The 24,768-nt window shown below is 39.7% G+C and overlaps 2 protein-coding genes across 5 annotated transcripts in view; one reads left to right on the top strand and one right to left on the bottom strand.

Annotated features, from left to right (window-relative positions):
• Positions 1-24,768, bottom strand: part of LOC106662933 (G-protein coupled receptor GRL101-like) — a 180,730-nt gene that overhangs the window by 42,811 nt on the left and 113,151 nt on the right. For all 4 annotated transcript variants that reach the window (XM_024228259.1, XM_024228258.1, XM_024228261.1 and 1 more), the window contains exons 4-5: positions 17,654-17,758; positions 11,136-11,252 (exon numbers count right to left, since the gene is read on the bottom strand). In XM_024228259.1, coding sequence (XP_024084027.1) covers positions 11,136-11,252; positions 17,654-17,758 — 222 coding nt within the window. The remainder of the gene's footprint in view (positions 1-11,135; positions 11,253-17,653; positions 17,759-24,768) is intronic.
• LOC106663002 lies at positions 1,746-11,041 on the top strand. Its single transcript, XM_014387467.1, has 4 exons — positions 1,746-1,978; positions 10,280-10,612; positions 10,671-10,807; positions 10,868-11,041. Exons 1-4 carry the CDS (start codon positions 1,916-1,918, stop codon positions 10,944-10,946), a joined length of 612 nt encoding a protein of 203 aa, XP_014242953.1. The 5' UTR covers positions 1,746-1,915; the 3' UTR covers positions 10,947-11,041.

Genomic DNA, 24,768 nt, shown 5'->3' with positions numbered 1-24,768 from the left:
GGTTTCTTTATGCTAATTGGTCTTTTGTCCAATGACGTCATATCAAAGTATCCTATGTTGGTCTACTATTCAATGACGTCATATCAGATTTCCGTATGCTGTTTGGCCTACTTAATCAATGAAGGTTTCTTTATGCTAATTGGTCTACTGTTCAATGACGCCATAGCAGGTTTATCCATCAGATTCGTCGACTGTTGTACCTGACGTTTATAACATAAATTATTCTACAAAAAAATATATAGCATAGTGACGTCGAATCAGATTTTCTTATGTTGTTAGGTCTACTTATTCAATGACGCCAAGCAGATTTCTTTACGCTAGTTGGCCTATTGTCCAATGACGTCATATAGATTTCCTTATGCTGTTCGGTCTACTTAATCAATGAAGGTTTCTTTATGCTCGTACATCTACTGTCCAATGACGCCATATCAAAGTATCCTATGTTTGTTGGTCTACTATTCAATGACGTCATATCAGATTTCCTTATGCTGTTCGGCCTACTTAATCAATGAAGGTTTCTTTATTTTAATTGGTCTATTGTCCAATGACGTCATATCAATGTACTTTATGCTAGTTGGCCTTCTGTTCAATGACGCCATAGCAGGTTTATCCATCAGATTCGTCGACTGTTGTATTTGACGTTTATAACATAAATTGTTCTACAAAAAAATATAGCATAGTGACGTCGAATCATATTTCCTTATGCTGTTAGGTCTACTTATTCAATAACGCCAAGCAGATTTCTTTACGGTAGTTGGCCTATTGTCTAATGACGTCATATCAAAGTACCTAATGCTAGTTGATATATTGTCCAATGACGTCATATCAATGTATCTTAGTCTTCTTTTCAATGACGCCATAGGTGATATATCCATCAGATTGGTCTACTGTTGTCTGTGACGTTTGCGTAACATAAATTTTTCAAAAAAAACAATATCTAGCACAATGACGTAGTGTAAAATTTACTTATGCTGTTCATTCTACTTATTCAATGACGTTATAGCAGATCTCCTTATGCTATATGCTATATATTATGCTCCTTATGCTGGTCTATTGTTTAAACGCAACAGCCGAGTCGTCAAGCCTGTTTTTAACTGTCGAATGATGTAGTAAAGCTGGTTGTCAACTGTCCAATTACGCACACCAAGAATTGGCTAAGAATGAGAGCTGTACGATTGCATAATGATGTTATAGTAGATACTTGAAGCTAGTCTATTAGGAAAATATAGTGATTTTTAATATCGTCAAAGAAGGCTTGGCTTTGAAAGGACACAATTATAAGCAAAATGAGACGTCATTTGCAATAGACCAATCGACTTATCCATGCCAACAAATCAGTTCGGTTAAGCGCAATGTGACATGGTCGTTGGCCGTCAAACCTGCTTGACGATATCCACTTTTGAACAGTTCTACCTTTCAGGTTAGTTAAATCTAATTGATCTTCTAAATCTAAGTGATTAGACAGCCAACCAAATAGCTTGACAAGGTACATAACGCCGTTGGACAAGACAAACATTCCTAGCTTGGTTTCATGCCAATAAGACATACTTTAGAAATTTTTTAATCACGCTCATGCCCGATTAAAAAACTTCACCGATTATAACTTAGACCATCGGTTTAACAGTAAGCAAATAGTAAATTTGTTGAAAGTAGGGTGAATTTCGGATTTCCTTGGCACACAAATTGGTCTGAATATTAAAAAAAAATCGAGCAATTTATTTTACAGATTTTTAATTTTTATTTTCTATTCTAACAACTGTTCAAAAAATAAATCAATAACCTGACCCTACTGTTACCTGGGTGTAACATGGACCAGACACTTAACTAAATTTTCGTATTCCACGTTGTACCGTTTCGATCTTTTTTTTTGAAGTATTTAATATATACGTGGAAAAAGGATAAAAAAGGAGACAAGATGTTGAACAGGTTATTCGTCAGGACTTTCAGGACATACTCAGTTTTGAAGAAGGCTGCCAAGGTAAGCGATGCGTTCATTTTTATTCGTTTGCCTCTTTATTGATTTATTAAATGTTAAATTATTGCTAAATAGCAATAAATGCATAATGTGGTCCATTTTAGAAGTCAAAAATTTGAGAGAAAAGATTGGGATATGCAACGATCATATGTTCTTTTCCTACAACTTTGATTTTTTAAAATTTTATTTTTGTCCGTTTGAGAATTTATGACAAAGAGAGTGAGTCGGACCGGGAAGACTTCGAAGTGTGATGAGCTTGATAATAGGAAGAAGGCTTTTCTGCGGGCTAGGCCTTGTACATTCTTCTGTTCCGGATGAGCGAAAGGTGCCGAATTTGCCCCCTTCGCCCTTTCTCTGCTCTTCGCCCTTTCGCCACCCTTCGCCCTTTGCCTCACGGACCTCTTCGTGACGGTGCTTTAAAATCGGTCAAGCCCCGTTCTCCCGGGGTCGAAAACAAGACCGGGGCCCCGCCCTTAATGGATTCCACGGTCTAATAAATCTTCCCCTCGGCACCCCCGGTTATCTCCGCGGAGATATTTCACTCCAGGGTCGAGAACGCCGTTCCTCACCTTGAACCGGTCCAGAAAAGAAAAAAACGGTAACAACGTTGACAAAATATCGATGTAGGATATATGGGACGGGTGCGGTTTTGTAAGACGATTTCTTCTTTTCCGGCCTCCGACGGCCTCCCAATCGGAATTGACACCCTTCTGATGAAAATTGATCGTCCCATTTCCTCCCGTATCTCGCCCTACGTGTCTTATTAAACTACCAAGTCACCTACTTCGTGAAGTGTTCGTGTTTTTCTGACTCGTAGGTTTTTTCTCCGTATCTCTCCGGTCCGCCTGGTCTCGCTGTTCTTGCCTAGTGTCAACATAAGAATTCTCCCATTATGAAGAAAAAACCCCTATAACAAAAAAGTAGTGATGTTTCTTATTTGCTCGACTGATGATTGATTGGTTAAATCTAATGACATCAAGGGGGAGTGACTAAACTAAGAGGTTTAGTATTTAATAACGTCATAATGGGCGTGACTTAGATTGAGGTCTTAAATGTCAAACGTATTTTTTCCAACCTTTTTTGTGCCGTGTCCCACTTAGACTTTTTCAAATCTCTTCTATCCCACTCCTCAAATCAACCGTACATAATCTATAATTTCAATTAACGCGCAGGATTCGAACCCACGACCTTCGGCCAAATCGCCGCTGCTGTAACCACTATCGTGACTTCGATCCATTCGGACACAAACTCCCCATCTCAACCTACAACCTTTCGAATTTTTCCCCTTTTGCCATTTTTCAAAGGTCGTGTCGATTCGCAGCGACTTTGAAGTGGCCACGGGGAGCTGTTAGTACAAATTACACTTCTTTTTTTATTAAATATTAATCAATTTAGGTTTAGTAGTCTGATTGACCAAATTACTGGGTTCGAATCCGGCTCGTGACACTAACTTTTTCCTCTCTACCAAGACCTTACAAAGGAATAATTAATTGAAATAAGTAATTTGGTCAGTCAGACCACTAAACATAAATGGATTAATAATCTATAATATTTAAATGCTCACTGAATAACGTAAATTTTTGGAGGAAAATCACTATAGAATAATTAATAGAACACAGTAAGCAATTTTTCTTAAAACCCGGAAAATTATGTTCGGGATGTGTTGAGAACGAATATGAAAGTAATAAATTATTTGATATTAAATTCACTAATTTCGTGGTCCGCTTGACCAATTAATACATTACAATTAATTAAGGTTTTTAGTTGAGATGAAAAAAAGTTAATGGCACGAGAGGGATTCGAACCCACGACCTTCGGCTAGATACGCCGCTGCTCTACCACCTGAGCTATCGTGACCTCGAACCACTCGGACATCAACTCCCCATCTCAACCCCACCTTATGAGTTTTCCCTCCTTTTGCCATTTTTCAATGAAAAGGTAGAGCAGCGGCGTATCTAGCCGAAGGTCGTGGGTTCGAATCCCTCTCGTGCCATTAACTTTTTTTCAACTCAACTAAAAACCTTAATTAATTGTAAATTATTTGATATCTTGAATTCATCTTGTAATTCTTAAATTTTTAAAATAAGTTACTCGTGATAAGATCGCGCCAGTAAGAATCAATCTTTAAGAAAAAAAAAGAAAAAAACATAAATAGCTGTCGTTGGTGGACGCTAATGAGTTTATCGGATCACGACACCTGAGATTCAAGTCTAAAGTACTTTTCAAAATGGTAGATCCAAATTATACTTTGCCGCAAAATAGCTCACTGTTGCACTTTCACAGGTGCATCGTTGAAAATTAATTCGTACCTAGACATTAGTTAACATCCATCTAAAGTAAAAAGCTTCATTATTTTCTCAGAAAGAGTAAAAATTCCCATAGGTTTGGTTGAAATTTACAAATTTAACAAAATATCAGATAAAATGCAATTTTCCTCCAATAAATTATGTAAGTACTTTTCAAAATGGTAGAACCAAATTATACTTTGCTGCAAAATAGCTCGTCGTGCCAACGTTTCGATCTTTATTGAGATCATCTTCAGGGCCTTTGTGTTGTCTGCATTTCAACAAAAAAGTTCTCTGATTGATAGCCAATGCGAGTTTCTTCTCATTGTTGGCGATGTCCTTCAGAATACTTTTAGCTTCGTGTCCATATCTAGTTGAAATTTGTTCATAGAATCCCCTTTTCTTCGTTCTTCTCGTGTAGAAATGTGTGGTGATTAGTGACAAATTGGCGGGGACCTGAAGAAGAGGCTGTCTTTTATCAGTGACCTGCGCACGAAACTTGCGTATGACCACCGTTATACACTCGGCTCTCACGGGATACGGCGGGTTGGACGGCAGCGAATAAGCGTTGAGGACGCTATGTTTATGCTGAAAAGTCCCTTGAATGTGTGAGATTAGTGGCGGATGGAAACGGGTAGTGAATCGGTTGCTCCTACTCGAGTAAGCTTTGCACGTAGGTGTAGGCTGAGCTCGCCAGGAGGCTTTTACCTTAGGCGGTCTCCTCAAGGGGGTGGTTAGCAATTCCACTTTAAACGAAACCGCGGCCGGAGCGGATCCGGAAGTTTCTACGCTGGGGGAGCCTCAATACTCTGGGATGTAGAGTGGCCTTTTCTATCTAGGGAGTTCGCGAGAGACCAGGCTGATGTATTTCGGCTTAGGTAGCCCTTTGCGCGCGGCTTACGGTTCGATGCTTAATGCGGACCCGACCACTCGGAATGGGCAAGCGGGGAGCGAGGTTGTCTTGGCCCTTCGGGGCTGAGCTGCCTCTACACCAATGCTGCGGCAGTAACCCACTTCTGTCGAATGCGGAGGTGCGTCAGATCTCATCTTGAGAAACAAAACGTCCGATAAGGCCTATGTGCCAGGTGCGGACGTGAAAGATCCTCATTGTCCTTTTAAGGACGGACCAAGTATAAGGGAAAGCAATGTTGGTAAGAGGTTTGGCTAAATCGAAGGAGGAGGGGCTAAACGGACAGATATATCTAATGGCGTCAAAGTGGGCGCGACTAAAGATGGTCAAATGTCCAGACAGAGGGAGGAATGACTAAACAAATTGATTTAATGTTCAACGATGTCAAAGTGACATAGACTAACAACTCACCCTTGACAGAATAAAACAGAGAAGATAGATAGACTAAAATGGACCAGAAAAGACAAAACTACGAGAGTCTTATTGTATAACCCTCGAATGTATAATAATTACGGTCAATGATACAAAAATCAATTATGGCATTCCTACACTACAAAGGGGCGTCGGTGGCCGCAAGGTTTAGTCTTTGACACGGCGCTCATCACTGTAAGGTAAAGGTCCCGGGCTCGAATCCAGCGGCCCTGCATTCGAACCCGACATACTTACAAATGGGCTTTTTTTCAAAAACACCGGCACCCTGAGGGTTTATATGACCTCTGCTCTTGCGAACCCTCGTAAAAAAAATAAATAAAATAATAATACACTACAAACATTTATTTATACGTCTTTGGTTTAAAGGATTTAAAATGATCTTAGTCAATTGATTGCATATTGATTAGACTGTGAGATTTTTATAATCTTTGTGGTTTAAAGATTGCCATTGATGGAAGTCAATTATCCATCGATGAATATCCGGCGATGAAACGTCGCCTAATGTTATTGTGTCATCTCGAACCGAAGGGAAATTGCATTTGCCGTAGGAAAGCGCACACGGCTTATTAAGTTAAATATCAGGTCGGTGGCGGTGCTGTCTTTCCCAAAAGGGGTGTAAACAAACGACCGCGGCTTTTGTACATAACAAGGCGAACGTATTTCACGCTGGAGCCGTTCCAGGTCGAGTCAACGGCCGTGAAAATTAACACGGCCGCTAATAAAACCCCTTGGAAAAGGAAGAAAAGACAACGGATCCACTGTCGACTCCGGTTCCAAACGACGAAATTAAACATAGCTGACGGGATGCGTGCGCGTTCCAGCAGTCGAATTCAATCTCTTCCTGTGTAAAGTGTAATTTAATAAACTGCGGAGTCACAAAGGTCCACAGAGGATTGCAAAGTGAACAGTGAACACGACACGCCCTATGTCTGATCAAGTGGACTGTATGGGTTTAAAATTAAACTAAAATAAAATGAATTATCAAATAAAAAGGAAATAAAGCACTCACCTCGGGTGATGATCGTCCAGCTACCTCAACTGAAGTAAAGGGGGATGCAAGGAGGAAAATGGTCGGAAAAGACAGGAAAAGTCGGGACAGGGGACCTTCACCACGCAGATATCTCATGAACCTCACCAACCGGAGCGATGACGACGATAAATTCATCAAATGACGACAATAAACGAAATAAAATAAATTTAAAACTGGGCCACGATTTATAAAAATTACAATGACTCAAGACGACGACACGACGAAAAATCAAAACTCGATCTGGCCGACGACGAGGCCGGAAACGTGGCGGGGGGTTTTCCGAAATCTTATCCGAGTAATCCTTACGGCGTAAACACCCTACAACCTGAATTATAAATCGCCAACCTCGGCCCGTTCAGCCTGGTTACCTGTTAGTAATGGCACAATGATCACGATGCCTTAAGGATGAAATGAACTTTGCCACGACGGTTCGTGGAAGAATCACCGCTGTATCTACGCTCGACTAAACCCTTGTTTCTCCGCTCGTAATTAGCATCATTATCCGCTCAAGTTTAAAAAAAATATTGATAGCTTTACAAAATACACATTGAGCAAATAGTTTAGATATATACAAATCTGACAGATCTGTCAGACCAGGAGGCGGTGAGGATAGAAACCAACCAGTGCCTGGAACTATCTTTTTTTTAATTGGGTGGGTTAAGATAGAAAGTCACGAGGCCATCGTCGTTTTAAACGTCGTGGAGGATTGTAACGGTGAGACGTCGAGGAAGTGTTAGGGCTAGTTGGTTAAAGTAGAGGGATTGCTTAGAGTGGCAATTAAGAAGCGCGTTCGGGTAACATGTTTCATGAAAGGGATTTTAAAATATTTATGAATCGTTTGATTGGTGGCATAAAAGAGAGCATTGGCGATACACGGCAGAGAACGTTTGATGTAAAAGATTGATTTCGTTTGATGTTGGATGATTTGGTACAGTTCGACTGCATAAGTCAAAATAGGTCTAATGAGTGTTTTGTAAGCGGGTAGTTTGTTATGGATGATTTTTATTTTGGACCCAGTGTTTGAGTGGTTCATCTTTTGCTAAATTCTTGTCGTTTTAATTTTGTATACGGGTTTCAGACTGCTAAGTAAAGCTCAAGGTATCAAGGGCATGCTTCGATGTGTGTTGTTAATGTGCATTGGTTGACACGTTTGGCTTTTTTGTTCGTTTAACCTGATCCGCTACAGACTGCACCAGTCGGTAATGAGGTTCAGATGAGGTTGGAGTGCTTCTGTTGCTAAGATTGCCGCTGGTGGTGATAAGATTGCTGTGTCGTCCGCGTAGGTTGAGTTGTGCGTATGGATGTGTGAGTATGTCAGCAGTGTAGTTGATGTAGAGGGTTGCCTGCTTTGATGGGTGAAAAATCGTCCGTTCAAGATAAGAAATTTTATTATCGCCTTTATCACAAAACAAACTCCTACAAAAAGCAACACTACAAACTCCTACAGCACCTGTTTCTTGTTGTTTTTGAAAGCTGGATCATTGAAGAGTAAAGCCACACAGTCCGAGGATTAAATATTGGGCTGGTGCAAAAATAATGCAGGTTTTAAAAGGTAGCCAATACTATTGTTAATTTTTATAAAATAAAGAAAATTAATTCCAAAACATTTTCTATAACAATCTGTTCATCTTTACCACCATAAGCGCTTTTATTCCCCTGACATAAAAATCTTTACTTCGACTCATAATAAAGTCTTGAAAGGCATTTTCGGCTTCACCGCGTTCTCTAGAAAATTTATCCCTAAAGAATAGATCAAAATGCCTAAAAAAGTGGAAGTCTATAGGCTAGAAGTCTGATGAATATTGAGATTGCGGTAGGGTTTCAAATCCAAAGTCCGTAAGTTTCCTCGTTGTCGTGAAGAAGAATCGGCTCGTTACGGTTTATCAATGCTGGACGAAGACGTTGCAGTTTCCCTTGCATTTTTCCAATTTCTTGGCAATTTCTCTGTTGTGGTAGTTTGACCATAATTCAGGAAATCATAGTGAACAACTCCAGCAGTGCACCACCAGATACCATTACAAGGTGCAGATTGGTTTCAGGAAGTGTTTAGTGATGCCCTTCTTCTAATATACGTACAGCTTCTCCAGTTTCCTAGGATAAGTGACTTACGTTTTCCATAAAGGCACTGCCAGAGGTTATTGAAATCTTTCATAGTGAAATTGTAACAGTCTTGTATCGCTTGACGGATAATCTTGTTAGGGCGAACAGTTACATCATCCACCGAGTTTTTATTTCACTACGGCACGTACCTCTTCTCGTTTGACGTCCCCTTCTCCTAGTTGGTCGTGGTTATGTTCCCCTCCAAACTTAATAATTTCAGAACAACTATCACTGGTGATCACATACGCTGTACAATTTCCATCTCTATGGCACCTCCGCCTCGTACCCATTTTCAGAATTTTGTGCTTCACTTAGCGAAGTTTCGACACCATTATAGCTGTCCCGAACTGACTATCTAGGAAATTGCACTGTCACTTGTAGATGTGTTTACATGACCTTCAAAACAATTATCGGAGTCAAATAATCGACGCCCCGGTGAATATGGAGGGTACGGTAAAGTTCCATATCCTCTAAGTCTTTAAGTTTCGGCAGTGTTGGCATTGCGACATGGTGGCTTGGCGTTATCGTGATAGTTTCACCTTAAGGCAGGAAAACTAGCAGTACACCCCAACAGAACATAACATTTTTTTGGTGCAGATTTGGTTTCGGGAAGTGTTGTGGCGCTTCATCCTTGACCAATCATTAACCTGTACGCCTCTTGTTATCGTACCGAATCCATTTCTGATCGCACGTGATGGCTCGACGAAAAAAAAAGGAGCGCAACAGAAGAGACGAGCAAATTTCAAAACGTTGATTTCTTTGCGCTTCGTTTAGTTCGTGATGTGATGACTTTTCGACCTTCTTTACTAATTTGCTCCAGATGGTGAACAGTTGAATGGTCAACCCTAAGTTCTTCCGCGATTTCTCCTTCTGTTACGCGAATTTTATTCAATCAACGTTTTGAGTTGGTCTTCGTCCACAACGGAAGGCCTACCGCGACCTTCCCTGTCTTCGAGATCGAAGTCTCTGAAACCATAAACTGCATCGTGCATTCGCTAATGCTTCCCCTCCCCAAAACTGTATTGATGTTACGCGCGGTGTGGGCCGCACTTCGCCCAAATTTAAATTCGTACTAATAAATTTGACGAAAATCTAATTTGGACATATTCATTTCGCAGTTCCTCGCTGTTACAAAATTCAATATAACCTAAATGTTTTGCATAAAAAGATAAACGTTAAAAGTATTTATTGTAATGCATAAAACAGATTTGAGGATTTAGCTTGGTTTACCTGATAGGCATCTACGAAAATAAAACGAATTTTCAAAATCTGCATTAATTTTGCAAGAGCGTAAGGTGGGTCTGTCACCGGACATATCGTGTCACACGTCTTAGCATAAGCACCCTACTTATTGCAAATACAGCAAAACTAGAATGTAATTTTGTTAAAATAAAGTATACACTATAATAATAATTTTAAAAAAATCTTCGTGGTGCAGTCGTCAGTTTAGTACTGTAAGCTATTTATAATTCAATGAAGTAGCTATATTAGATTTGCCTTATAATATTGGTTGTATTTATCATGTTTATTTTCTTTTGTTGTCACAGCCCCAGGTGAGTTCGCTGGAGATCCCGAGGCCGAAGATAAAACGGGACTTGGACGACAACCGAGGCTATAAGTTCGACGCGGAGCTGAACCTTCACTCGTACCTTGAGAGGTCAGGCCCGTTGGCACTGGGCGGAGGCGAAGCTGAAGGCTTTAAGTCGAGGGACATGCGAACCGGATGTGAACCGGCGTCGCCCGAAGAGGCAAAGCAAGTCCTCGACTTCTTCAAGAACCGGGAGAAGCCGCCGGCAGAGCCCAAGGTGGTGAACCTCAAGGAACTGCTCATGAAGCCGAAGAAGGAGGTGAAGAAGATCCCTTTGCCAAGAACGTCAGAGGTGATTGTCTTTGATTTTGATTGTCCCTCGGTGGTAATTGTCAAGTTTGATTTTCCAGAGCGGTGCCTCCATTCTGAAACGCCACCGGGGTAACCAGTACCAGGGCTTCCAGGGCGAAGATCCGGTCAGCCTGTCGCCCAAGAACATGCAGAGAGTCCAAATGGCCAACATGGCAAAAGCCAGGCTGGCGAAAAGGCAAGCTTGTCACTGCTTGCCCACCGACCCCGATTTTTGACCAGACTTTTCTTCTTTCAGGGCCGAGCAGCAAAGCGACGAAGTGTACAAGCGGACCCAAGGGCAAACCTTCAGGGCGCCACCGAGGCCTAAGGCGTGATTGATTGAGAAACGCAGAAATACTTAAGAGTACATAATCTAACATTGTCTTTGTCTAATAACAAATTTTGTGTAATTATACCTTGTTCTAAATTATCTGGATTAATTACCTTATGCCCGTCGGTACACCAATACTCAAATTCAACCTGGACTTCACTTGAAGTGGACTTTTAAATATTCAAGTACTTACGGCAGTCTGCTTCGTCGGAACCGTCACCACAATCGTCCTGGTAGTTGCAAACCGCTTCAGTCGGTATACAGAAGTGGTTATTACATTTGAAATGGGTCGTTGGGCATATGAACGTCCCTGAAAAAAAAAGATAAAAATAAATAGATGTAACACAGAAGCAACAATTATTATGGGGTATACTTTGTACTTAACAATGTGCAGTTACAGAAAGCACCTGTAAATACCTACCACATCCAAAAACTACAAAGCCCACTTTTTTTTGTAATTTACTAACTTTCTTTTGATTTCGAGTTTAACTCTTTATTAATGGCTAAAGAGGTTATTATACAACTGCCCAAAGAATCCAAATAATGCCCATGGGTAGAATAATTATCCAATTGTTCAAAGACGTCAGATTAAGCGTTGCCAAGAGAGTTAGGCCACTTCTAAATTAAGTCAAAATGGACGAGGCTATGGATCATATCTTCCAATGTTGTCAGAGTAGGAGTTCAAATTTGGTTAATGTGAGTTTCAATGACATCAAAAGCAAGCAGATTAGGCTATTCCCCAATGTGGTCAAAGTGGGCGTGGATAACCGAATTTGGGTCATATCGTTCACATACGTCGAGTAGGTATTGCTAACCTAATGTTGGCTTATCAATAATTGGTCAATGAAATCAAGTCAAGAATGGCTAAGACCTAAGGATAGGCAGTCATCCAAGGAAATAAAAATGGGCGTGGCAAGAAATCAATCAATGACGTTGGGTAGGCGTGGCTAAGTGCTAGGTCAAATTGTCCAATGAACCAGAGAGGCGTGGCTTAGTGATAAAACCGTTCAATGACGTCGTTTCCTGCTGTTAAGCTTTTATAATCCCTTGTAGAGTGTTTCCTAATCATTTACACAATTAAAAACTTTAAAACGGCTAAAGAAGCATCTTCATTACTGTTTAAGTCGAGCGAAGTGTATCGTCAATCCTCTTCGCCCTTAATTAGTTAATTACAAGAGCAAAAAACAGCGAGAAAATTCGGATCCAAATAATTTCAGCCTGAATAGTATCGAAGTTAGAGTATTTATCGAGGACAGGCCACCCCCTTCGTTTTGCAATTTTCAAACAATTCCCATCATCTTATCATGAGGCACTTTATCCTCCTAATGACAATTGCAATTAAATTCCCCTCCCCTCTTCACCAATTAGCAGGCGGAGCTAAAATTTTGATGGGAACAATAAAAGTAGGAAAACTTAAAAACTTGGTTAAGCATCGTTCAATGGCCAGGGCTGCCTGGTAAACTTAGTTATAGACTTTTCACTTTAACTTCATTTTAAGATTTTGTACCTATTGTTTGAACGTCAATTGGTAAATTTCATTTAAACAAAAAAGAAGATGAAAACTTTTTCTACACAACCCATCAAGGCTGGAAGGGACGAATAATAAATGAAAGTTCAAAAAGTATTTAAAAAATTATAAGATAGAGGGATAAATATGTATACCAAATATAGTGAAGATTCGTTGTTTTAAGACTCTAGACCTTTTTTAAAATTAAACTAAACCGGCATTAGGTAACCCTCTTTACTCGCGGGTTTGTTGAACTATTCAAACGCGTTTCGGCATTGCGCCATCTTCAGTGAGGAATTGTGATGATAACCAAAATGATCGGTTGAAATATGTGGTTTCCTCTCAATATTCTTTAAAAAGGTAGAATTAATCGATTCTTATTTATTGGGTTGTCCGGAAAATAATGCAGGATTTTGGTATTAAACAAAAAAAAAGAAACTAGTTACTTTAAAGCAATGTTCTTTAATCAAAATAATTTNCATACAAATGAGTAATCCTGTAAACGTAAACAGAATATTTTATATAGATTTTTTTTAATGAAAACTTAAAATCCTGCATTATTTTCCGGACAACCCAATACATAAATTATCCGTTGTCAAGACCCAAGTTGGCCGAATCTGTCTTAGAGAGTACTATTTCGCCAGGTTAATTTAAACCCGAATCAATGTGGTACTTTGTAATTTACCTCCTTCATAAGGCCGCGGTCTCGACTTTACTTGACGTACCAACCCAAATAATTTACCTTTGTTACTGTTCTGTTGTGGATTGTTCCGACGCGATTTCCCTTTATGATTTCCGAAGTGCGCGGTTCGTAAACCACGTAAAAGGAATGGACCTCGATTGCCCTTCTTAAAAAATGATGCTGTTTAGAGGTTAATACACTATTTATAGGATTTTACCTGAGAACGAAATATTCACAGATGCCGTTTTCGTGTAACATACATTACCCAAATAAATACACTTACTCATGCTTTTTTCTCGAATTCAGAGTTGGACTTTGCTGAGCTAACTGATTACACTTTTTTTACACTGGAAAATACGTGACAATTAAAGTCAGCAATGCTTAACAATGTTTAATTTGGAGTCATTGTACAATAGCATAAAAAAGGCCTCTGATGTCATTTGATTATTTAATCAATCAGCCTAACTTTGTCTACTCTTATGTCACTAGGTTAATCGTTAAACTCACTTAGCCACGCCCATTTTGACTTTACTGGGCAATTGTCTAATGATCTAAGCCACGCCTACTCTAACGTCATTTGATTTTACCAATTCGCTTATTCTAGCCTACTTTGACTTGACTGGCCGATTGTCTAATGATCTAAGGCACGCCTACTCTAACGTCATTCGATTTGACCAATTCGCTTATTCTAGTCTACTTTGACTTGACTGGCCGATTGTTTAATGATCTAAGCCACGCCTACTCTAACGTCATTTGATTTGGCCAATTCGCTTATTCTAGCCTACTTTGACTTGACTGGCCGATTGTCTAGTGATCTAAGTCACGCCTACTCTAACGTCATTTGATTTTACCAATTCGCTTATTACAGTCTATTTTGACTTGACTGGGCGATTGTCTAATGATCTAAGCCACGCCTACTCTAACGTCATTCGATTTGACCAATTCGCTTATTCTAGTCTACTTTGACTTGACTGGGCGATTGGCTAATGATCTAAGCCACGCCTACTCTAACGTCATTTGATTTTACCAATTCGCTTATTACAGTCTACTTTGACTTGACTGGCCGATTGTCTAATGATCTAAGCCACGCCTACTCTAACGTCATTTGATTTGGCCAATTCGCTTATTCTAGCCTACTTTGACATGACTGGCCGATTGTCTAGTGATCTAAGCCACGCCTACTCTAACGCCATTTGATTTGACCAATTCGCTTATTCTAGTCTACTTTGACTTGACTGGGCGATTGTCTAATGAACTTGATTAGTAGGCTGAATTTCTTCTAAAGACACACTGTACATCCCAAAACACTTCCTCCTGCGGGCGATTGTGGCACCACAGTTTGTTAGTAGGTGTGTCTCCTCTGCCTCATTGCAGAATCTGCATGTGCCGTCTTGGATTATAAAATATTTCTTTAAATGTCCATTTAGTTTGCAGTGTCCTGTTAGAATCCTCATATGATTGGCAGTTTTTCCTGCTTCTTTTGATACATTCTATCAATTCTTTCCTTACGAAATTGACTTAGTTAATACTAAGAATTTATTTTGGGGCACCGTTGGGTCTGTGTTTTATCGCTGTTTTTTAAACATTTCATTAAGAGAGTAGAGAATTTTCCAACAACACTTCTTTCTTCTTTGTTGCTAAATGAAAATGTCTCTTTACCTGTTTTTTATCGAATGATGTTTATAAAAAACTTAATAAAGAGTTATGAATTTTCGAAATCGGAAAATCCTCGTCTGTAAATAATGCAAAAGCGTTTAAACTAATCAAAATCGTGTTTGTGAAAATCTTGCGATGTACAGTTTTGTTTTTATACTTTTTCTGCCTGTGAGAGGTAGTTGAAAGCGCTGACTGACCTCCCCCTTGGTCGTTGGTTCGACAAACCCTTCTCCGTGTCACTCGCAGGCCTCCTGCATAAAATATTCTTACGTTTTCACCTAAAAACTGTCGTTTTCAACTGGAAAACCATTTCTAGACTGTCGTACAAATTAATTACGTTTTCACCCCTACCCCTTACCAAGCGATAAACTTTTGCGCCCGACTGTTAGAAAATGTGCTTGTAGAAAATTATAAATGTGAAACCAGTTTCACACTTTTGTGTCAACCAGTCAAATGTTATTTTTGTAATTGCTCATTTCTTCATTATTACGAAGTCTATTGATTTCAAACAAGTCTCATTATCATTTTTAAAAATGAGAATTTAAAAAGAATTAAGCCCAGGATGGGATTCACTGGAAAATGCGTACTGCAGGACTTGATAGTGTTCATATTGCCTATTGGTTTCGTTCTCCAATGACATGGATATCATTCATGTCGCAGCTGGTATGTCGAATTGTCTAACGCGGTCGATTTGGTCGCGGCCAAGCAGGTTGTCCAGCTGTCAATTTTCAATGACGTCAAAGTGGGCGCGGCTAAGATGGTTTGTCCAAAGATTAATTTAATTACTCAAAACTCATAATTTAATCATATTCTTCAATGAAGGCCAAATAGGGTAAGGTAAGCTGGTGAATACAATTCTTCAGTGACGTAAAAGAGGCCTGGCTTAGTTAGATCTTAAAAATGACTAATTGGTTAACATTGACAAAATTAGAATTGACTTATGATATGGCAGGTTTATTTTGAGGTCGTTGCAATATAGACAAACCTGCACAGCCAAATTTACTATGACGGCATTGGATTGAGTTCTAACAAACACTTTGACATCATTAGCTAACAGCTTCGCCACGTCCACTTTCTGTCCATCTGGATAATATATTAAACATCTTAGCTCTACCTACTTTGTTAGAATTAAACGATATGTGATGATAATAATGCCCACATCGAGGTTAATGAATTATTTTACAAACCGTTTAGCCCCGTCCACTTTGTTTGATGTAGGTATCAAATAGCTTAGCTCTACCCACTTTATTATAATTAACCGATATACGTTTAAACAAGCCCACATCGCGGTCAATGTATCATATATCAAACTGCTTAGCTACTCCACTTCGTTGTCATTGGATGATGCAGGTATCGAATAGCTTAGCTCTACCCACTTCGTTGTCATTGGATGATGCAGGTACCGAATAGCTTAGCTCTACCTACTTCGTTGTCATTGGATGATGCAGGTATCAAATAGCTTAGCTCTACCTACTTTGTCATTGGATGATGTAGGTATCAAATAGCTTAGCTCTACCTACTTCGTTGTCATTAGATGATGTAGATATCAAATAGCTTATAGCTACTCCCACTTCGTTGTCATTGGATGATGCAGGTACCGAGTAGCTTAGCTCTATCCACTTCGTTGTTATTGGATGATGTAGGTATCAAATAGCTTAGCTACTCCCACTTCGTTGTCACTGGATGATGCAGGTATCAAATAGCTTAGCTCTACCTACTTTGTCATTGGATGATGTAGGTATCAAATAGCTTAGCTCTACCTACTTCGTTGTTATTGGATGATGTAGATATCAAATAGCTTATTGCTACTCCCACTTCGTTGTCATTGAATGATGCAGGTACCGAGTAGCTTAGCTCTATGCACTTCGTTGTTATTGGATGATGCAGGTATCGAATAGCTTAGCTCTACCTACTTCGTTGTCATTGGATGATGTAGGTATCAAATAGCTTAGCTCTACTCACTTTGTAATAATTAAAAGATATACGTTTATAGGTGCCCCCATCAAGGTCCAAGGTCAATGAATTACGTATCAAACGGTTTAGCCCCGCCCACTTTGTGGGATGATGTAGGTATCAAATAGCTTAGTACTACCCATTTCCTTCTCATTAAATGATGTAGGTATCATATACCTTATAGCTCTAACCACTTCGTTGCCACTGGATGATGCAGGTGTCAAATAGGTTAGCTCTACCAACTTTGTTCTAGTAGAACGATATATCAAACAGTTTAGCCATGCCCACTTTGATGTCTACGGATGATTCATGTATAAAACAGCTAGTTCTACCCACGTCGTTGTCATTGAATGACATGTCAAACAGCATTGTCACCTGCAATTCTTTGCCATTGGACAATTTATTATACGACCTAGCCATTACTATATGTACATCATTGGCAATAGATTCTTAATTACTCAGGCCCACTTTCAATTTAATCTTACGTGTTTTGTTTTGCCTGATAATTATTCCCTACATTAATCAACACGCGCAAAGCTGTAGGTATTTTTTTACAATGATTAAATGTTTTAAAAAACTGTTTGATCATTTGTTTTTTTCTTAAGCGTAATTCCATGTAGGAACTTTACCGAACTTAACCTTATATGTACTCTAAGAATTTAGGATTGTGAACACAGGAAACTTGTGGAAATTGGAGGGCATCAAACTTCGCCGATAGACAACTATCCGTTCAAGAATGGAGATTAAAGTCAAAACTTGCCGAATTGAACTTGTAATTAATACGGTGTGTTGAACTCCCATTCTATTACTATTACGTCTATTAACTTGACATTTCGAAATGGACCTGATGGCCAATCCCATTATAGATTTTCCTTGCGAAAAATTAAAGAAATAAAAAAAGAATAAAACTTACGACAGTCCTTTTCATCCTCGCCTTCGGCGCAATCCGGGTGCTTGTCGCAGCGCTTCACGATGTCGACACAACTGTTGCTGCACCTAAACTCGTTTTCCAGGCAGCCTGCAACAAAAAAAGAAAACAAAATATTTCAATTTTTTTTTCTAGAATAATTGAGAGGAAAAAAAATCGCACAATCCTGTAGAACTTTTTTTTTTATTAGGAGAAAAACTCAATTCAAATCCAAAATTATTCCTAATCTTTAATGGTTTGAAAGCGGATCGAGATGAAACAATAAAAGCGTCGCACGTCGCATGTGATGTTAAGTGGATAAAAGTTATTAAGTGAATTGATGTACTCACCATATCTCAATTATTTCTATTGCCAAATGATGTCATTATAGCCTCTCTAAGTTAGATGGTGCTTTAGTGCAAATTTAAAATGCTTTAGTGCTGACTAAATTGTCTAATGACGTCAAAATGGGCGTGGCTATGATGATTTTCCAGTTGTCCAATGAGGTCATTCTGGTCTGCGTAAGTAGATGGTCAGTTGTTTAATGACGTCACAGTAGGCTGAATAAAATGTCTAATGACGTCAAAATGGGCGTGGCAAAGATGATTTGACAGTTGTCCAATGAGGTCATTCTGGGCTGCGTAAGCTAGGTGGTCAGTTGTTCAATGACTTAACAGAAGGCTGAATGAAATGCCTAATGACGTCAAAATGGGCGTGGCAAAGATGATTTGACAGTTGTCCAACGAGGTCATTCTGAGCTGCGTAAGCTGGGTGGTCAGTTGTTTAATGACGTCACAGTAGGCTGAATGAAATGCCTAATGACGTCAAAATGGGCGTGGCAAAGATGATTTTCAGTTGTCTAATGAGGTCATTCTGGTCTGCGTAAGCACGGTGGTCAGTTATTTAATGACGTCACAGAAGGCTGAATGAAATGCCTAGTGACGTCAAAATGGGCGTGGCAAAGATGATTTGTCAGTTGTCCAACAAGGTCATTCTGATCTGCGTAAGATAGATAGCCAGTTGTTTAGTGACGTCACAGTAGGCTGAATGAAATGCCTAATGATGTCAAAATGGGCGTGGCTAACATAATTTGTCAGTTGTCCAATGAGGTCATTCTGATTTGTCTAAGCAAGAGAGTCAGTTGTTTAATAACGTCACAGTAGGCTGAATGTTCTGGTAAGTCGGTTTTAGTTAGTCGGAGTTTAGCCTCTCCGAAATGGGTTTGTATCGTCATCTTGTTTATCAAATCTCCCATGAACGTCAATGTTGGCATGTCCACATTGGTTTGTAAGTTGTCGAAGTCGTTTGAATAGTCGGCCAATTGTCAGTTGACGAAAAACTGAGGAGATTGAATTGGTTAGTTTATTATTCAATGACACCAATGTGAACTCGGCTGTTGGTTTAATTTAGCATATTGTTCAATGACAACAAAATGGGCGAGGCCAAAAGATGGAGAATTCAATGTCTATCTCTGTAGCTATTGACTGTGTAAAATATTACTTCATCTACTGTTTTTTTATCGCCGGGTTGACATATTAGCACAATAACAGGACGAAATTAAAGTTAAATTTAAAGTTAATTACTGAGGAGTCTAGAGAAAGAGTGATACCATTTTCTTTTCATGAGGTATAACAGTTTTATTAAACTGTTATTACTCTCGTTTTTTTTTCAATTATTGTGCCGAATGAAACGGCTGTCTGTTTGTACAAGACGAAAGGGCTCTTTGAGGCGATACTTTTTGTAAAATTTTTTTAACTCACATCAAAAGCCTTATTAAAAACCCTTTGGACGGGAAATGGTATAACAATCGCACAACAAACAGATTACAGATGTAATTAAAATAGGGGAGAGGAGGACGATTAAAAGGCGTAATGGTTAGGCAGAGAGAGGGCGAGAGAATGCAGAAAGCTATTTTCGAGAATTCGGAATTAAATAAGGAAAATAGAGGAGAATGCGAGAACATAAAGTATGATCGCTATTCACGAAGACATGGAAGAAATACGATCCGGTCTCGCTTTCTAAACCAGGCCAACGCAATTACTCATTGTAATGTAAGTCGGTAATTTAATTTTTTTTTCATTTTGAGGGATTTGAACATTAAATAAAACAACGACCAAAAATAAACCGAAACCCAAGTCATCAGTTTCATTCTAGCATTATTTTCTTCAAAATTCAGTAACTAATTAATAATTTTGGAAAGGGACATTTAAGATTATTAGGATTCGACTTCCTTCAGCCGATGAAGATTATCTCAAGGAATTCCGTTATTGGATGTTGGGTCGAGTCATTCAGGCGTGGGACAAGGTGATCTCGTAAAATCCAACCTACTGGTATGAATCGACCTAAAAATTTTTTACAACTGCATTCGTTCGATGTGACGGTGTGGATGGGGTGACAAAAGGGTTTGGATGATGGATGTTTGAAATGTTCCATTTTGTTAGCCGGGATTCGGCTTATGAACAAGAGGACATCCTTTAACATCCTATCAATAGGATCAATCGAATTGACTATTGCTCTGAGGATTTTATATTGATGGGATTGGATTCGATTAGCTCAATGGAGGTGGAAATCACGTTTAATATTCGATGGGCATGTTGGACAGTCGACTGGCAGCTCCAAAAGCGGATTAGTGATGGGAACAAACGGATCGATAGGAGCCGATGATGGGCAAAGGCTGATGGGTCGGTAGGGGCTAGGAAGGTGATTAGGTTTTTAAGGTTTTGGGATCATCCTGATGGAAGAAAATTTCCAAAGGATAAGGAAATGAGTTGTTGAATAGGTAGGTTATGATGGCTTGATTAGTTAGAGGTAGCTAGGTAGAATGGATGATGGGAACTATTAGATTCTAACCTGGGTATTTCTTTTTGGAAAGGTTTAAGATAGCCTGCTTTTTCAGGGTTTTGGGGGATGGAGAGGGACAGTGGTTCGTCAAGTTCATGGAAGATTTTTTCATCTTGAGTAACTGGATGGGGATTGAATACTGCTTAGAGGTGTTCAGGTAAGGACGCCACACATACGCGTTGTTCCCGAGCGTGGCACATAGAATGAAGATGAAACACGTGGAGCCCGATCACTTCGTGTCCCAGATGCTGACGGGCCATGGCGACTTTGCCAGCAAACTACACCAATTCAACCTAAAGGAATCCCCAGAATGCGAATGCGGCGAGATTGAAACAGTAGTGCACCTAGTGTTCGAATGCCGGATACATGCACGAGGACGAACCAAATGGATGCGAGAGATTGGTGCCATAAACGCAAGTTTGGACGCCCTGCGGGAGGCAATCTCCACCCCCAAAAATTACAGATTAACTGTAAAAAGGTGGCGCACAATAATGAGAAGAAAAGGATGGCCCGCATAAGTCATCAAGTCATCAAAATGTACACGCAAGTACTCATAAGCAACACTACTGGCCCCCTCCAACATCCCGACCGGACGCCTCCGCGCGGCCCATCCCGGGGGCGCATAATAGCGCCGCAAAGATCCGGTGGAGAGGTGATAGCCAACCGCTAGGCGACAAATAGCCGCCTACCTCTGTAAGGCTCGGTCTTGGGCTTAGGAGCAGAGGAGAAACAAAGAGAAGACCTAGTGGTGCTTAGAGGTGTTAAGCTCTTCGTCTACACTCGTTCCTTTTTTGGGCGTCATCAGCTACCTCTAACGCATGTCTCAGATGAAACTGACGAATGCAATTAGTGCATACGTTAGACGAGTTGAACGACGAAATTCAACCAGCGCAAACCAAGAAGGACGTAGTTCTAAAGCTTGTGGATTTTCGTGACTTAAACGTTGCGCTTAATTATTTCTTCCACAGAAGATGCATTATTTTTTATTACAGATTGTCGAAAACCCACTTTACTGTAGGACTCAGATCACCCTTATTATAAAGCTATTACATTAAATGAAAAAGTTAGTGTCACGACGGGATATAGACGGGGAGTTGGTGTCCGAGTGGGACGAAGTCAAGATAGCTCAAGTGATTGGAGCAGCGGCGTATTGAGGCGAAGGTCGTGGGTTCGAATCCCGTTCGTGACACTAACTTTTTAATTTCATCCAAGACCTTACATACAAAGACTTATTATAAAGATAAGATAAGACTTTCTTTTTTTATGCCAAGCTGTCACATCGGATTTTGGTGTTTTTGTAATTTTAACTCCATTAAGGACGGCCTGCTTTGTCAAATGGTCCTTCTCATTGCCAAATATTCCGCAGTGTCCAGGATCCACATGAAAACTACTCTATTTCCCGGATTTTGCAGAGATTCAATGGTAAATAGGATGTCTTGTATCAATGCATGTACAGAAAAGTTGTTTTTAAGGGCCAATAGCGCTGATAAAGAGTCAGTACAGATGACAATCGTTTCCCTGGATGGGGCTAATGTAGTTAAGCACTTTGCTATTGCTATAATCTCAGCAGTGTAGCTGCTACATATAGGTGGTAGGGTAAACATATATTGTGCATTATTATTATAAGTGAAAAAGGCAGCACCTGTCCCTACATCATTTTTTGAGCCATCTGTAAAACATAGTGCGGGATTCGAAAAGTTATCTATTGTTCTATAAAATTCTTGACTGTACATGTAGGGGGGAGTATTCTTCTTAGAAAATTTAGTAAGGTCTAAGCATAGATTAGGCTTTGGAAGTAGCCAGGGAGGTTTAGGTGAAATTCCAATTTTATAGAGAGGGGGGATCGTAGCATCAAGTCTTGGCAGTTATGGCAAACAGTGGGAAACGATTTCTAATGTCAAACTTAGAGAGATAAAAACCTGGGCCTCATCTCATAGAGGTTCCAGGCAAGAAGTTGTCCTTGCTAGGCTCAGAATTGGTCATTGTAGGCTTACTCATTCTTATCTCATGGCAAAAAAAGAGACTCCGATTTGTGATGTTTGCACAGAAAGAATAACAGTTAAACACATTTTGACAAATTGCAAAAAATATGTAGGAGAAAGACATCGGTTGGAAATTCCAACCAACATCAAAGACTCGCTTGGTGATGACTTCGACCAAATAGACAAACTAGTAACTTTCCTTAAAAAAACTAAACTAAGTTCGGAAATATGAAGATAAAATGATATAATAATTTAATACAAAATCATTCAAGTTCAGTATGCAATAATCTGTAATCCTCTCAATGTTGGGGTGCCCACCTGGTGGTGGCTGTGAAGGGGTGTCCGGGTCGTGTGATGTTGCCGGGGCCCTGGTTTCCGCTATTGGGGGTTCCTGAGCTGTGGCCCACTCACCACCCAGCTTGAAAGTTTTTTAAGGCGAAAAATGACCCAAAGCGGTTGATCGCCATTTATAATTTAATAAAAAAAAAGATAAGACAAAACGGAATGTTGCAAGGGAGGATTTGGAAAAACTCTACAAAATTCGCGCAGTGAAAAGCAAAGTTAAAAGGCTCAGTTCTTATTTTACGAAGGAACACAGTAAAGTGTTGTTGATGAATTGAAAGGTTCAGAAGATTGCTATGGTTCCTTATGGTTAGGATACAAGCCAGTAATGTTTGGACTCAATAACACCAAATAAAACTAGGGAAAACGGTCAGAACGTCGCAAAAAATACTGGGACTTCTGGCAAAAATGAAAATACCCAAGTACTATTTTCTAATAGGGTTTGCAATAGCAGAGGTCATATCAATCCTAGGTGTGCCTGTGTTTGTGAAAAACAGCACATTTGTCGCAAATAGTTACAAGTAAATATACAGGGTGAATTGCTACTCGTGCTACAAACTTCTCCAGTAGATTCTTCACCCTAAAATGAACAAAAAAGTTCATATTGTCCATGGTCCGNCGGACCATGGACAATATGAACTTTTTTGTTCATTTTAGGGTGAAGAATCTACTGGAGAAGTTTGTAGCACGAGTAGCAATTCACCCTGTATATATTTTTTTATAAAGGATAACAACTGAGTACATACCCATCTAATTATTACACTTTAATAATGCACATTAAGGAGAGGTTCACTAACTAACCTCCACGATCCAAGAGAACAAATGTCACTGCACTTTTGCCATAACGACATGCGATAAGATCACTGGACTAGCGGAGCACCGGTCCAAGGGCTTCGTCTTCTTCAGTCTTCTTACTTCTTCCCCGTCGTACATCTGGAGAGCTTGTCCATTTTTTTGGCTCATGATTCACAGCAAAGCGTTGAATTGCGGCACCAACAGTTTCACCTGGAGGTCCCGATGTGGATCGTCGTAGCGAATATACCATGGTGCATTGCATTGTTTTGAAACGTCTGTATCATCTTCACATTAGTTTTCTTGGTACATTAAATAGTTCATTAGTCCTCCCCAAATAACTGAGAGTTTAACATCGTCAGGGATAGCATCTCTGAAATGTGTCCCTTTTCAATTTGTGCTTTTACAAGATACAGAAGTTCATTGTGAGCACATTTATCCGTATCCAGTTGTTTCATTTCAAATACTCTTTCATCCTTTCTTCCATCCGCGAGCAAAGTAACAGTGGATGCAGCCATTTCGATCCGGTAACTTTACTAACTTTAAGTACGTTAACAACCAAGTAACTATTTAATTTTGAAATTAAATATTGTATGTCTGACCGAAGGCGACAAGTTGACTGCATGATATGGACAGCTAGCTGCATGAATTTCATGCATTCAACAAAAGGCATGCACTAAAGACATGAAAGCGCACAAGGGTAGACGTACCTTAAGGTTCCGTCCTCATCGGATTTAGTACAAAATTGTCAATTGGAGGGGATGGGATGTATTTAAGGATATTATTATATTTAAGGATTATTCTTGTAGCGATTTGTCATCAGAGGTGCTCATTATGCTATATAATTCGAGTATTGTTTGTTGAGATAGTTATGCAGCTTGTTGGATATCTGTCTAGTCAAGCTTTTCACTAATTTAAATAAAATTTTGGCTGAGCTTGTTCAACGAGGGTAGCTTCGACGGAGCTTAACAGTTTATTAGAGCGGTCAACCCATAAATAAAAGATGTGGCCAATTTAAATTACATCAGGGACCGGACCGGCCGGTAAACGTCTGACACAGTGGTTAAATAACAAGAAAATTTGTCGAATTTGCAATTCAGAACTCGACAAAGCCTAATGTATAGGCCACCGAGTGCGTGAATGTATGTATATTTCAAGGATATG

This window comes from Cimex lectularius, unplaced genomic scaffold (assembly GCF_000648675.2).
Source record: "Cimex lectularius strain Harlan isolate CLEC.00 unplaced genomic scaffold, Clec_2.1 scaffold265, whole genome shotgun sequence".
Classification (NCBI taxonomy): domain Eukaryota; kingdom Metazoa; phylum Arthropoda; class Insecta; order Hemiptera; family Cimicidae; genus Cimex; species Cimex lectularius.
This window is presented reverse-complemented; position numbering and strand designations above follow the sequence as displayed.